This window comes from Trachypithecus francoisi, unplaced genomic scaffold, assembly GCF_009764315.1.
Source record: "Trachypithecus francoisi isolate TF-2019V2 unplaced genomic scaffold, Tfra_2.0 Lachesis_group1, whole genome shotgun sequence".
NCBI classification, from domain to species: domain Eukaryota; kingdom Metazoa; phylum Chordata; class Mammalia; order Primates; family Cercopithecidae; genus Trachypithecus; species Trachypithecus francoisi.
In genome coordinates, this window is record NW_022681454.1 from 96789909 (window position 1) to 96803147 (window position 13239).

Below are 13239 nucleotides of genomic sequence, written 5' to 3' on the forward strand. Positions count from 1 at the left end.
CAAAAAATATACTCAAGATGAATTAAACACTTAAACATAAGACCTAAAACCATAAAAACCCCAGAAGAAAACCTAGGCTGTATCACTCAGGACATAGGCATGGGGAGATACTTTATGATTAAAACACCAAAAGCAATGGCAACAAAAGCCAGAATTGACAAATGGGATCTAATTAAACTAAAGAGCTTCTGCACAGCAAAAGAAACTATCATCAGAGTGAACAGGCAACCTACAGAATGGGAGAAAAATTTTGCAATCTATCCATCTGAAAAAGGGCTAATATTCAGAATCTACAAAGAACTTAAACAAATTTACAAGAAAAAAACAAATAACCCCATCAAAAAGTGGGTAAAGGATATGAGCAGACACTTCTCAAAAGAAGACATTTTTGCAGCCAACAAATGTGAAAAAAAAAAAAAAAACTCATCATCACTGGTCATTAGAGAAATGCAAATCAAAACCACAATGAGATACCATCTCATGCCAGTTAGAATGGTGATGATTAAAAAGTCAGGAAACAACAGATGATGGAGAACCTGTGGAGAAATAGGAACGTTTTTACACTGTTGGGAGTGTAAATTAGTTCAACTGTTGTGGAAGACAGTGTGGTGATTCCTCAAGGATCTAGAACCAGAAATACCATTTGACCCAGCAATCCCATTACTGGATATATACCCAAAGGATTATAAATCATTCTACTATAAAGACACATGCACACATATGTGTATTGTGGCACTCTTCACAATAGCAAAGACTTGGAACCAACCCAAACATCCATTAATGATAGACTGGATAAAGAAAATGTGGCACATACACACCATGGAATACTATGCAGCCATAAAAAAAGAATGAGTTAATGTCCTTTGCAGGGACATGGATGAAGCTGGAAACCATCATTCTCAGCAAACTAACACATGAACTGAAAACCAAATGCCGCATGTTCTCACTCATAAGTGGGAGGTGAACAATGAGAACACATGGACACAGGCAGGAGAACATCACACACCAGGGCCTGTCAGGGGGTGGGGTACTAGGGGAGGGATAGCACTAGGAGAAATACCTAATGTAGATGAAGGGGTGATGAATGCTACAAACCAACATGGCACGTGTATACCTATGTAACAAACCCACATTCTGCACATGTACCCCAGAACTTAAAGTATAATAAAAAAGTTATTATTCTTGCTGTACTTTATACAGATAATCAGGCCAAATATAATAAAGCAAATTGGTCATACTATGATTTGTCTTTATTAAAAATGGCAGACTGGAGAGATAAAAAATATGTCTCAAAAATGGTACACATGTTATTAGATTCTAGTCTCATCAGTTGTTTTTGAGTTTTTTCTACAATTTAGACTAACCCTGCTTAGTCCTGCGTACAACCAGCCATCTCTGGCCGCTGCTCAGAAGAAATAAGAGGGATGGATCTCACTTTTTCTTGGTACTGAAGAGTTATGTATTGCCCTGACCATACATACCTACACTTTCTGACTGAGCTCCTCTGTACCCTGAATGCAAGAGACCCAATAGTTAGGCAGCAATATTATTGCCCCTGTTCAGCCTGATGTTACAGAATATGGATCTTCATCCCTCTCAAACCCTTAGGATTAAGGGTTCTCTTACAAAAGGGAGGGGGAAAATGTCAGAGGAGTTTGAATCAGAGTGACTCCATCTTAAGTAGTCGTTGGGTAAAATAAGGCTGAGACATTCTGGGTTGCATTCCCAGTAAGTTGCTCATTCTAATTCACAGGATTAGATAGGAAGTTGGCACAAGATACAGATCACAAAGACCTTGCTGATAAAACAGCATACAGTAAAGAAGCCAGCTAAATCCCACCAAAAACCAAGATGGTGACGAGAGTGACCTCCGGTCATCCTCACTGATACACTCCCACCTGTGCCACGACAGCTTACAAATGCCATGGCAATGCCATAAACTTATCCTATATGGTCTAAAAATGGAAGGAATACTCAGTTCCAAGAAATGTCAGAAAACTCATTAATAATCCACCCCTTGTTTAGTATATAATCAAGAAGTAACTGTAAAAATGGGCAACCAACAGCCCCTGGGGCTGCTCTGTCTATGGAGTAGCCATTCTTTATTCCTTTATTTTCTTAATAAACTCTCTTTCACTTACAAAATAAAAGTGTTACTACTTGTTGATAATTCACCTTGTCACCCAAGAGCTCTGATGGAGATGCACAAGGAAATTAGTGTTATTTTCATGCCTGCTAATACAACATCCATTCTGAACCCATGGATCAAAGACTAATTTCAACTTTCAAGTCTTACTTTAAAAATATATTTTGTAAGGCTATGGCCACCATACAGAATGACTCCTCTGGGATCTGGGCAAAGTAAATTGAAAACCTTCTGGAAAGGCTATACCATTACAGATATCATTAAGAACATTCATGATTCATGGGAAGAGGTCAAAAGATCAACATAAACAGAAGTTTGAAAAAGGTTGATTCCATTCCTCATGAATTGAGGGTTTCAAGATTTCAGTAGATGAAGTAACTGCACATATGGTAGAAATAGTAAGATAACTAGAATTAGAAGTGGAGCCCAAAGATGACTGAACTGCTAAAATTTCATGATTAAACTTGAAAGGATGAGGAGTTGATTCTTGTGGATGAGCAAAGAAAGTGGTTTATTGAGATGGGATTTACTCCTGGTGAAGATGCTGTGAACACTGTTGAAATAACAACAAGGGATTTCGAATATTGGATAAACTTAATTGATAAAACGGTGATAGGGTTAGGGAGGATTAACTGTACTTTTAAAGAAGTTCTATTGTGAGTCAAGTGCTATCAAGTCACATCATACACCACAGAGAAATCTCATGAAAGGGTCAATCAGTGTGGCCAATTTCATCGTTGTCTTATTTTAAGAAATTTCCAGAGCCACCCCAATCTTTAGTAAACAAAATTCTGACTATTCAGCAGCCACCAACATCGAAGCAAGACCCTCCAGGAGAAAAAGAAGACTCGCTGAAAGCTCAAATAATTGTTAGCATTTTTTTTAAGCAATTCAGTGTTTTTAATTAAGTCATTTACTTTGTTTTATTCAGACATAATGCTATCGCACACTTAATAGGCTATAGTATAGTATAAACATAATTTATATGTACTGGGAAATCAAAAAACTCATGTGACTCACTTTATTGCAATCTTAGTTTTATTGCAGTGCTATGTAACCAAACTAAGCCATATTGCCAAGGTATGCCTTTATTAATTTCTCAGTGAAGCCTTCCCCATTAACGTTATTTGGAACTGATTCACCATCCACTCTAAACTCTCAATCCTTTTACCTCTTGTTTATCCCCCCATGGAATTTAAAAATGCTTGATTTTCCTTCTTCCTCTTTCTATTTATCAATCTACCTCTTCATTTATTAAATGTCTCTTATATCTGAAATTAAGCTCTATGAAACAAGAATATTTACTGTATCACAGCATATATTATTCATTAATTTATAATTAATATTAATATTTAATTAATAACTGATAATAAATAACAATAAATTAATATTTAGTTAATAAAATATATTATTAATTACAATTTTAAAAAGCTCTATGAAACAAGAATATTTACTGTATCACAAGTTCCTGGAAGATTGCTTAATATATAAGATAGTCTCAATACATATTTGTTAATTGATTGAATAGATTAATCCTATCTTGTTACCAAGATCTTCCCATGTTTAAAAAATCATATAACATTTGTAATATTTTCATAGGACTCTAGTCAGTTATGTATCAAAATTAACTAAACTCCACTTTTCTTTACATTTAGGACATTTTGAATTTTTATTACTCTTTTCATTAAGTCCTTGATATTTAAGTTTTGGTATTAATAATTGCCTTAGGATGATCTTAGAAGCAGAATTCTCAGGTCAAATGGCATTAATATTTGAAACAGTTTGCCAACCTGCCCTTAAGAAACACTGATATAAATTTATACTTTCAACACAATGTATGAGGGTCCTCAATTTTCCACACTCTCAACAACGTTTATATCCATTTTCTTTTTAAATTTGTCAAGCATACCCCTGCCCCTAACCTATGACGAAAAACATGTCAATGTGAGAGATAAAGTGATGCTTAAATACTTTTCCACTTAACAATTTCACTTTACCTGAGTTGGATCAATCACTAAATCATTTACATATCCATTAATTAAAACTTGGTGTAATAAGAAAAGACTGCTTTATAATGTAATATGCCTAATTTAATTATTTCTTCATTAAACAATTCTACTGTGTTTTATTAGTCACACAACACTAAAGGATATACAATACACTGATTGTGGATGTACTATTTCCTTCTTTAAGTTAGACTAATGAAAATGACTTTTGTCCCTCTTAAGTATATTCCAAAAAACTTTACTTATAAATAAAACCATTTTCATATTTCTAAATAAAGATCTAAAATAATTTGAAATAAATACATGGTTATAACATGAGTTATTGAATGTCTTACAAGTTCCATAAATCCCATGAGATTATAATTATTCACGTATGCATCAATCTCAGTTCTTAACACTTTTATCTACAAATGTAAGATATCCAGTAATCAATTTTAATTTTCCAATAATTATATAGATAGAAAGATAACAATATCCATTTTTAAGTTCTATGAGGCACAGCATTCTTTCTAGTAATATAATGACCCAAGTAATAAATATGCATATCATGCTCTCCAAATTAAGTCAGACAATCTTATAGTTTCATTTATGTGTACACATATGTATACGTATAACAATACTAAATAATTTTATCTGACGTATAAGAAATTTTGCATCCAACCAAAAAAGGTCTTTCCATTGCTATTAAAGCAAAACAAAATTACCAATGTTTAATAGAGAAATAATAGGGTAAAGAAACTTCTTTTCTTATTTTGTTACTAAGAACATTATGATATGAAAGGCCATCATTCATAAGATAAACATTGACCCACAGCATATAACAAATAGAATTATTATCACTGGATCTTTTGATTATATAATGATTTTTTAAAAATCAAATGATGTCATGTATTAGCTGTCTCTAGCAAAAGTTAGAGTCAAAATTACAAACAAAAATGGGCTATTTTCATTTTAAAGCAAAAACAATATTAGTATGTATATATTAATATTAAAAAGAATAGAAAATTCTTTGTCATATTGATCAAAAAAAAAAGTAAAACTCTATTTAAAAATTAGGAACATATTTAGAGACTTGATAATATCACACTTGAATCTTGTCCTTGATTAGATCAATGTAACAGAGTATAGATCAAGGAAAGTTAATCTTCAATTACCAGAATACAGCATGACATTAATTGAACTGGCCCTGGGCACCTACTAAATCTATGTTAGAGCAATAGTTTAGATGGTATACCTTAAGGTAGCAGATTAAATTTAAAAGAATAATTTCATAATTACTACAATATCTACATGTCAGAGGATATAAAATTTCATATATCATGGTATCAGATAATAGCTTCAGAGGTCCACATGGCTTTTTCTAATGTGTTGATTATAGAGGCATGTGGGGTTTCTGTTACTATCCCTTTGAAGTATGGGCCACTTTAAGATGCAGGACAGCAAACTTCATGAATTACTGGTATTAACCAACGTGATAAGCTCTTTTCATTTCACAAGCTGTCTACTCTGCAGTCGTACAGTGACTTTGACAGTCACTATGTCTTTGACTTCTAAATAATAACTGTCTTCCAAATGAAGATATTCCCTTGCCTCTCAAATTCTGTTAGAAGCTAGTGTTGGCTTAACGTTAAGAAGAAACATGTTTCATATTATGATAAGATCTTATACTTCAAAGGAGCTTCAAAGGTTCTGAAAATGACTTTGAAATATAGTTCTCATTAATCTTTTGTATTCTCATGAGGTACGTAGGTGGCAAATATCTCAATTGTGAAAAATAGAAACTAATGAAAGAATTAGCTAATTTGCTTGCTCTATGCTAAATAATGAGGCAATGAAAAGTCTTTCAATCCTGGCACTTAACTGAAACTCTTACGTTGCATTCCATGTGTAAGAATTTTTATGCAAAGGAGAGTAAAGGAAGACAGACAAAAAATATCAGGAAATATGATACTCAACATAATCTACTTCATGAGACCCTGAGATTAATATTATTTCTTATTTAATTGATTATGCTTGATGCTGGTGATGGTGCTGAAATTTCAAAGAACTTATTTCCCTGGGTAACCACATTTGAGTGTAGTCAGGGACATACTACAGGAGTTTGAATCCTACTTCACAGCAAAGCTAAAACCTCACAAAATCAACAATGGTGTAACAACTCAAGAGAAGAAAAAGAAAATAAAAGGCGAAATTTCAACTTAAAATGGATCTATAGGCTGGCAATATGCCTGATTTTTAAAAGGCAGTGAGAAACAAAGCAAGCCTCTGGATCTCAGGCTGTCCAAGTATTATTTGCTGGATAAGTTATATTCTCCTGTTTTAGTTTTTCATTAAAAACTTTGGAAAAAAGAGTGTCTTCATTCTGTTTCATTTTTTTTCTCCATATTCTCATAAAAATTCATTACAACAGTTTGGTTACTTAGTGGTAATACACTTGTAAATTACTGTTGAAAATGATTGTTCCTGTTCTCTATCTAGTTTTCCTGTGTAAAATAGCATAATAACTGACTTATCTTCATTTTCAGCAAAAGTTACTGCATTCATTTTTAGAACAAGAATGCTGTTACTGATAGCTAAGACTATCCAAATTTTAAAAATTAAAATTATTTTTGGAATTGTAAATGCTCAAATAAATGTTTATCTTTTTATATAGTTGCTTTCTTTATATTTGGAAAAAGAATAAAAATAATTCTGTACAACTGGCTTGATGTATAACTTCTATATGACTGATTTTCCAAATGAGGGTAAAGTGCCTTTCTCCTCTAACAACTATAGCATGTTATGAGTTCTGGTTTTTTTCCCTAATAGAATGCTGGATGACTTTATTAGCTTTAGTAAAAGTGGTAAAATTGTCTTTGGTAAAATTAAGAGACATAACCCACCCTCCCCCAAAGTCTTCTTACATTTGAAAAAATAACTTAAATCTTCCACTGAATAAGTATTTTCTCTTTTTGGTTTTTGTCCTATACACTTAAGAGAGGCACAGTAAATGCAAATGTGTGTTTACAATTACAGTAAGTCCTCACATAACATCATGGATGGGTTCTCGGAAACTGCGACTTTAAGCAAAACGATGTACAACACAGCAGGTCCTCAAATAATGTTGATTAAGTCAATGTTATTTTGTTAAAGCACGGATGAGAAAAATGGTTTGTTATAAATTATTTTGCTTAACTTTTCAGTCTCCACGAACCTATCAATAATTCTAGCTATTTTAATATGGAAACCTCAGAATTTTTTTTCCTGGTAGCTTTATAAGGACTGTCTAGACTTACCTGGCCCATCAGTCATTTTTTCTAGGCACCGAGGAGTTGCACTAAGAAAAGAGGCATGTTTTCTTTTAGCCACTAAACTACGAGGTGGCATATATTTATGCTTAACTTGGGACATCTCATATGATTTGTGAACATCATAGCTGCCTGGCGCTGGAGTAACCTGAAAAAAATTTTCATAGATGAGCATAAATATATCTTATATTGAAAATATCCAAGAAGATATCAGATGGATGGTTACAGTAAGCAATGAGTAGAAAAATCCTAAAACTTTTATTAATTAAACATTAAAACTACAAACTTAAAAAAGAATTCTTAAATCTATGCCCGCCTAACAAAAATGTAAATTTACTTGCCAAAATTAAAGTAAAGTAAACACAAGTATGAGCTTTAGGATCATTTTCTTTAAAAAATAGCTTTCATGATATAAATCAAATATATTCAATTTAATCATGAAAATCAAATTGCTTACAAGATGGAGAACAATGATTACCTGTTTTCCTAAGCAGCAGAACTATTCCTGCTTTACTGTTCTAAGTGAACATACTTTATTCTACAAAATGAGACTGCTTATTTCATTTTTAATAATTACAATTAAGTTAGAAGGCTTCCTCTTTCATTATTTATGGTTCTTTATATGAACTGCAGTCATAGTAACATTTTTAATCAACATGAACCCACATGGATATTAATAAATATAAAAATAATACTAAACTAAAAGAAATATAAGTGCCATATATTTGTTGGACAAGTAATACCTTAAACAATTAGCTAATTATCTCAGTGAAAATTTTTTAAAACTAATTTTCCTCAAATTATAGCATATTCCTTTGAAATCTGTTCACCTAGATTACGTATAAAGACCAAAACTTTTTAAGTGTTAATGATTTCCCAGTAGGCAGGAAAGTGTTACGGCGAGCATGTGGACTCTGGCACTAGATTTCCTAGGTTCCAAATATCTGCTGCTTACTAGCTATGTGACCTCAAGTAAGCCACTTACCCTCTGTGATCCTGAGTTTTTGCATATGTAAAGTGAGAAAAACGATCGTACTTATTTCATAATATTATTCTGAGGATTAAATGAGTTAAAATGAGTAATGTACTTAGCTTGGTACCTGTTTCTATAAAAGGGTTAAGTGAATCTTACTATTCTAGAAAAGTTAATTTCAATGCAAAAAAAAAAAAAAGGCTGAACAGTCAGGGTTTGAGCTAACAGGGAAGTATTTTAAAGTTTCAAATAAGTCAAACAAAATTGGATACTGAGAAAGCATACTTTTGAAGTCCCTCTAGGAGCCATATTTTAGAAAACATATTTTTTCTTTTTCCTTACATCCATATTATCACCATCAAGCATATGCTAACATTATCTTCCACTTCCAAAGAATCACAAAATATGGTAAGATCATGACTAGGGTAGGGGATTCTTACATGAAACTCCCACTTCTGGTTTGAGTCCCATGTTAAACATGAAATGTCATGATAGGTAAGTCATCTAAGAGATGCTGGAAACCATTTTCTTTTTGCCTTCATCAAGAGTATATACAGTAAGGGTAGGCGGAAAATAAGCAATAGAGGCAATATTTCCATAGATGATTTGTGTATCTTTTGGGACTGCCTCTATAGTATGTGAAAAGAAACTGGAAGAGATTATAAAAACACAAAGAGATCCTGTGCATACAATATGCCCAGTGTAAACAGGAAAGCTTTGCAAAGATCTTGATTGTGCCTACTATCACTTTAGGTTTCTTATCAGAAGCCATTATTGTTCCCACTTCCCATAACACCCTACCTGGTGTCAACATCTATTTCTTCTTCCAGTGCCTAGACTGGATATAATTGATAAGTTTGGCTACTGCCATACAGAAACTATTTTTTCAATAACTTGAAGCAAAGACAAGAAACTGCATCAGTGATCAGTATTCTTCAACAATAGTTTGTTCACACCTGGAAAAATTTGTCAAATTAGTTCCTTAAATTCAGTAGATTCACTGCCTCTCCTACTAATCCAATGTATATTACCCTTGTTCATAACAACCTCTACCTATGCATATTTATTCTTCTCTGAAATCTATTCCCTGCTTGTGTACTTTACTGATGTTCCTTCCTCTTTCTACTCATCTTAAATTCTCATTTTATTTGACCAAGAGATTAACATTTCAAGTAAATATCCTAAGCTGATGATTAATAGGACAAATCTGAAATTCTGTCTAGTAACAATAATTTAAACAATACCTATATACTGTATAGTACCTTAAATCAGTTGAATATCATATTGGGGAAATAGTATTTGTAGATGAGATCATCAAATTTGTTGGTGATTCTTTATACATCACAGAAAATAAAGAAGGGATATGAAGAATGGATATAATAGACATTTCTCATGGTTTTTTTTTTTCTTTTTGGCTTAGTGCATACTTTTTTCTCATGCCAATATTTAAATCCTGTTCCTGCATTTGGGAAACTCCACATTACACAGCAGAGAATCTGGGTCCCAACACAAAAGCTAAAAACGTCTGGCTCTCATCTTCCTGGCCTCATTTTTTAGCTAGAACATGAATCCTTGTCCTAGGCTTAGTGTCCTGACGTCCTCATCTGGAAAACAAAAGCCCTACCCTAAAATAACATAAAGAAGCATAAAATGTGTATAATTAATGTGCATATAATTCTTAAAATGTTTTCTGATACATAAGGAGTACCAGTGTTGGCTTTCATTGCTATCATCACTGCCATTGGCATTATTATCTTTATTAGGTATAGGACTACGTGAACTCCTCAGTAATATCTCCCTTGCCTGAAGAGAGATGCTAATGGGATATTAAAAGGGAAGTCTCTAGTATTTTAAGCTACAAACAAATCAAAAGTAGTTAAGTTGTTGAGAATCACATAAAGACAACGTTCCAGGAAGTGTAAAAAAAAATCACTGGTTTCAACTACTTCAAAGGAAGGTGGGTCAGCCTGTTTGTATTTTGGCAAAACCATCTCATACACCTTCTGAATTTATTCATTTCTGTCAAGTCAAAGTCCCTATAAAATTCTACATGCTCAATACCCATGCAACAACTCACTTAAAACTCAAGCCTAACTGACCTGTAACCCCATAGACCAAAAGATTAACATTTCTTGGTCTGATTTCATACAAATTCAGAATTTGTATGAAAAGGATTCAGCATTTCCAACTGAATGAAATTGGAAAAATTCTGAATATGTATGAAATCAGGAGGTTTGAAACCTCCTGAAACCTCCTGATTTCATACAAATTCAGTTTTTCCAGAATCAAGAGGTTTCAGGAGATATGAAACCACCTAATTTCATACACATTCAGAATTTTTCCAATTTCACCGAATGTTCCCTGCTATTTTGACATATGAAATTACATATACTCTCTGATCTCAGACATGTGAAACTGCATGTAGGCTTTGATCTTCAAAAACCTTGGTTACAAAACATCAACAAGTAAACCCCTCAGCCACAGAAAGGAATGGAGCATTCAATCCCTAAATTGTCTCCCATGTTGTAGCACATTGCAAATAAAGATTGACCTTAAGTTTTAGCCTCAGAATAAAGTTTTCCTTTACCACGCTGTGGTAAAAGATCTGGAAATATTTTTACTTCATATTCACCTTGAATAATAGTTTTACTAAATATAGAATTTTTGCTTGCAATTTTTTACTCTCAGCCTTTTGCATGTCACTTCACTAATTTCTGACCTCCACTGATTCTGATGAGAAGTCTACAATTAGTGATATTGTTTCCACTACATAAGTTTCCTTTTTCTTGTTGCTTTCAAGATGTTACCTTTGTTCTCTTTCACTAGTTTGACTATAATGTGTGTAAGTGTGAGTTCTCCTTAAATATATTCTACTTGGAGTTCACTTAACTTCCTGGATTCATAGATTAATGTTTTTTTATTACATTTGGAGAGATTTCAGCAATTATGTCTTCAAATATTTTTCTGCTCCTTTCTTTTTCACCTCTCCTTCTGGGACTTTTATTATCTATATGCTGAAATACTTGACATTGACCCACAGGTCTCAAACTACTTATACTGTTCAATCTTGTTCTCTGTTTCTCATATTCAGTGATTTCTATTGATCTATCTTTCAGTTCATTAATTATGTCTTCTGCCCTCTCAAATCTCCTGAGCTCAGTTAGTAAATTTTCTGTTTATGTTTTTGTACTTTACAACTTTAGAATTATTTTCGTTCTTTTGTTTGTTTCTTTGCTTGCTTCTATTATCTATTGAAATTCTCTATTGGCTCACTGCTAGCATGTTTTTCTTTAATTATTTAATCATAAGTTCCATTAATTTTTTGAAAAAAATTTTAATAGCTGATATTTACATATCTAATAAGTTTTGGTTGAAAAGTAGACATTTTAAGATAAGATAGCAACTCTGGATTTTTTTTTTTCTTTAATGAGATGTGTTGTCCATTTCACCTAAGTTTTCAAATTTCAAATTTGTTAATAATGCAAACTGTTTGCTTTTTGCTTCAGAATCTGTAGAGATGTCCTTTTCATTTCTGAAATTTGTCATTTAAGCCATTTCTCATTTTTTCTTATTAAGTAACATTATAAGGTGGTTTATTCTATTCAATCTCTTTGGAATAGATTTATCTAAATATATAGGTTTATCTTTACATTGGAATTTGTTTCTTTCTTCTTAAAGTTATTTATGTCAGTATTTGCTTTGCATATATGTGGAACCGTGCATACAACCTTAAATTATCATATTATTCTGGTTAATTAAACATTTTAAAAATATTGACCGACCATGACCGTTTACTTCTAAATTGCTTTTTGTTTTAACATATTTTATCTAGAATCAAAATAGCTACTCCCAGATTTCCACCAATGAGTAAGTTTTGATAAACCATTACTGATAAACAGTTAAGTTTTGATAAACCTTGGCATTAAATTTCAGAAATAGTAAAATTTTTAAATTATTGTTTGAAAGATATCAGAGATAGGTAATAATAGGAGAATTTTTGTGCTCAATTCCAAAAAGTAGAAGAGACTTTCCTATGTAAATTGAGATTACAAGCTGTGTTCCTTTCCTGTGGGCATTTACTAAGTCTGGGCAAGGGCTAAAGACTGATATTGTCACAGATTATTCAAAGAGAAAAAGGAATTTGTGGAGCGTTTGAAAGTCACATGGTATAGCATGACTATGAGAGAATACAGGCTGAGAGAAGGGAGCCTGAACTTCTGAACCTGAACCTCAGCCTAAACTCAGAGGAGCCTGAACTCATCATCACTGATTCTTTACTATGAAATATTTACTGAATACTGAAGCAGGCAAAAGCATAGAGGTCTGGACTGGAAAGACAGAGTAAAATCTCTAGTAATCTAGTGATGCCTAGGAGACAACATCACACTAGAGCTATGACTGACAACAAATACAAGTTTATTCCTCAAGATAGTTGTCATATTTTGAATCTAAATGGTATACAAAGCTAAAGTTGAAAACACTGAAGGGTTGAATATGCAGGAAAGAAGGGAAAGGGAACTTCAGACTCTCAATCAAAAAACCAGGAAGGCAATCGGGCGCCGTGGCTCACACCTGTAATCCCAGCCCTTTGGGAGGCCGACGCGGGTGGATCACAAGGTCAGGAGTTCGAGACCAGCCTGATCAACATGGTGAAACCCCATCTCTACTAAAAATACAAAAATTAGCCAGGTATGGTGGCACGTGCCTGTAGTCCCAGCTACTCAGGAGGCTGAGGCAGGAGAATCACTTGAACCCAGGAGGCGGAGGTTGCAGTGAGCCGAGATTGTGCCACTGCACTCCAGCTTGGCAGCAGTGTGAAATTCTGTC

General features: G+C 33.2%; 1 protein-coding gene across 1 annotated transcript in view; it reads right to left on the reverse strand.

Annotated features, from left to right (window-relative positions):
- Positions 1-13239, reverse strand: part of STPG2 (sperm tail PG-rich repeat containing 2) — a 683119-nt gene that overhangs the window by 373535 nt on the left and 296345 nt on the right. The window contains exon 11 of the mRNA XM_033214857.1: positions 7428-7587. Within this exon, the coding sequence (XP_033070748.1) occupies positions 7428-7587 (160 nt within the window). The remainder of the gene's footprint in view (positions 1-7427; positions 7588-13239) is intronic.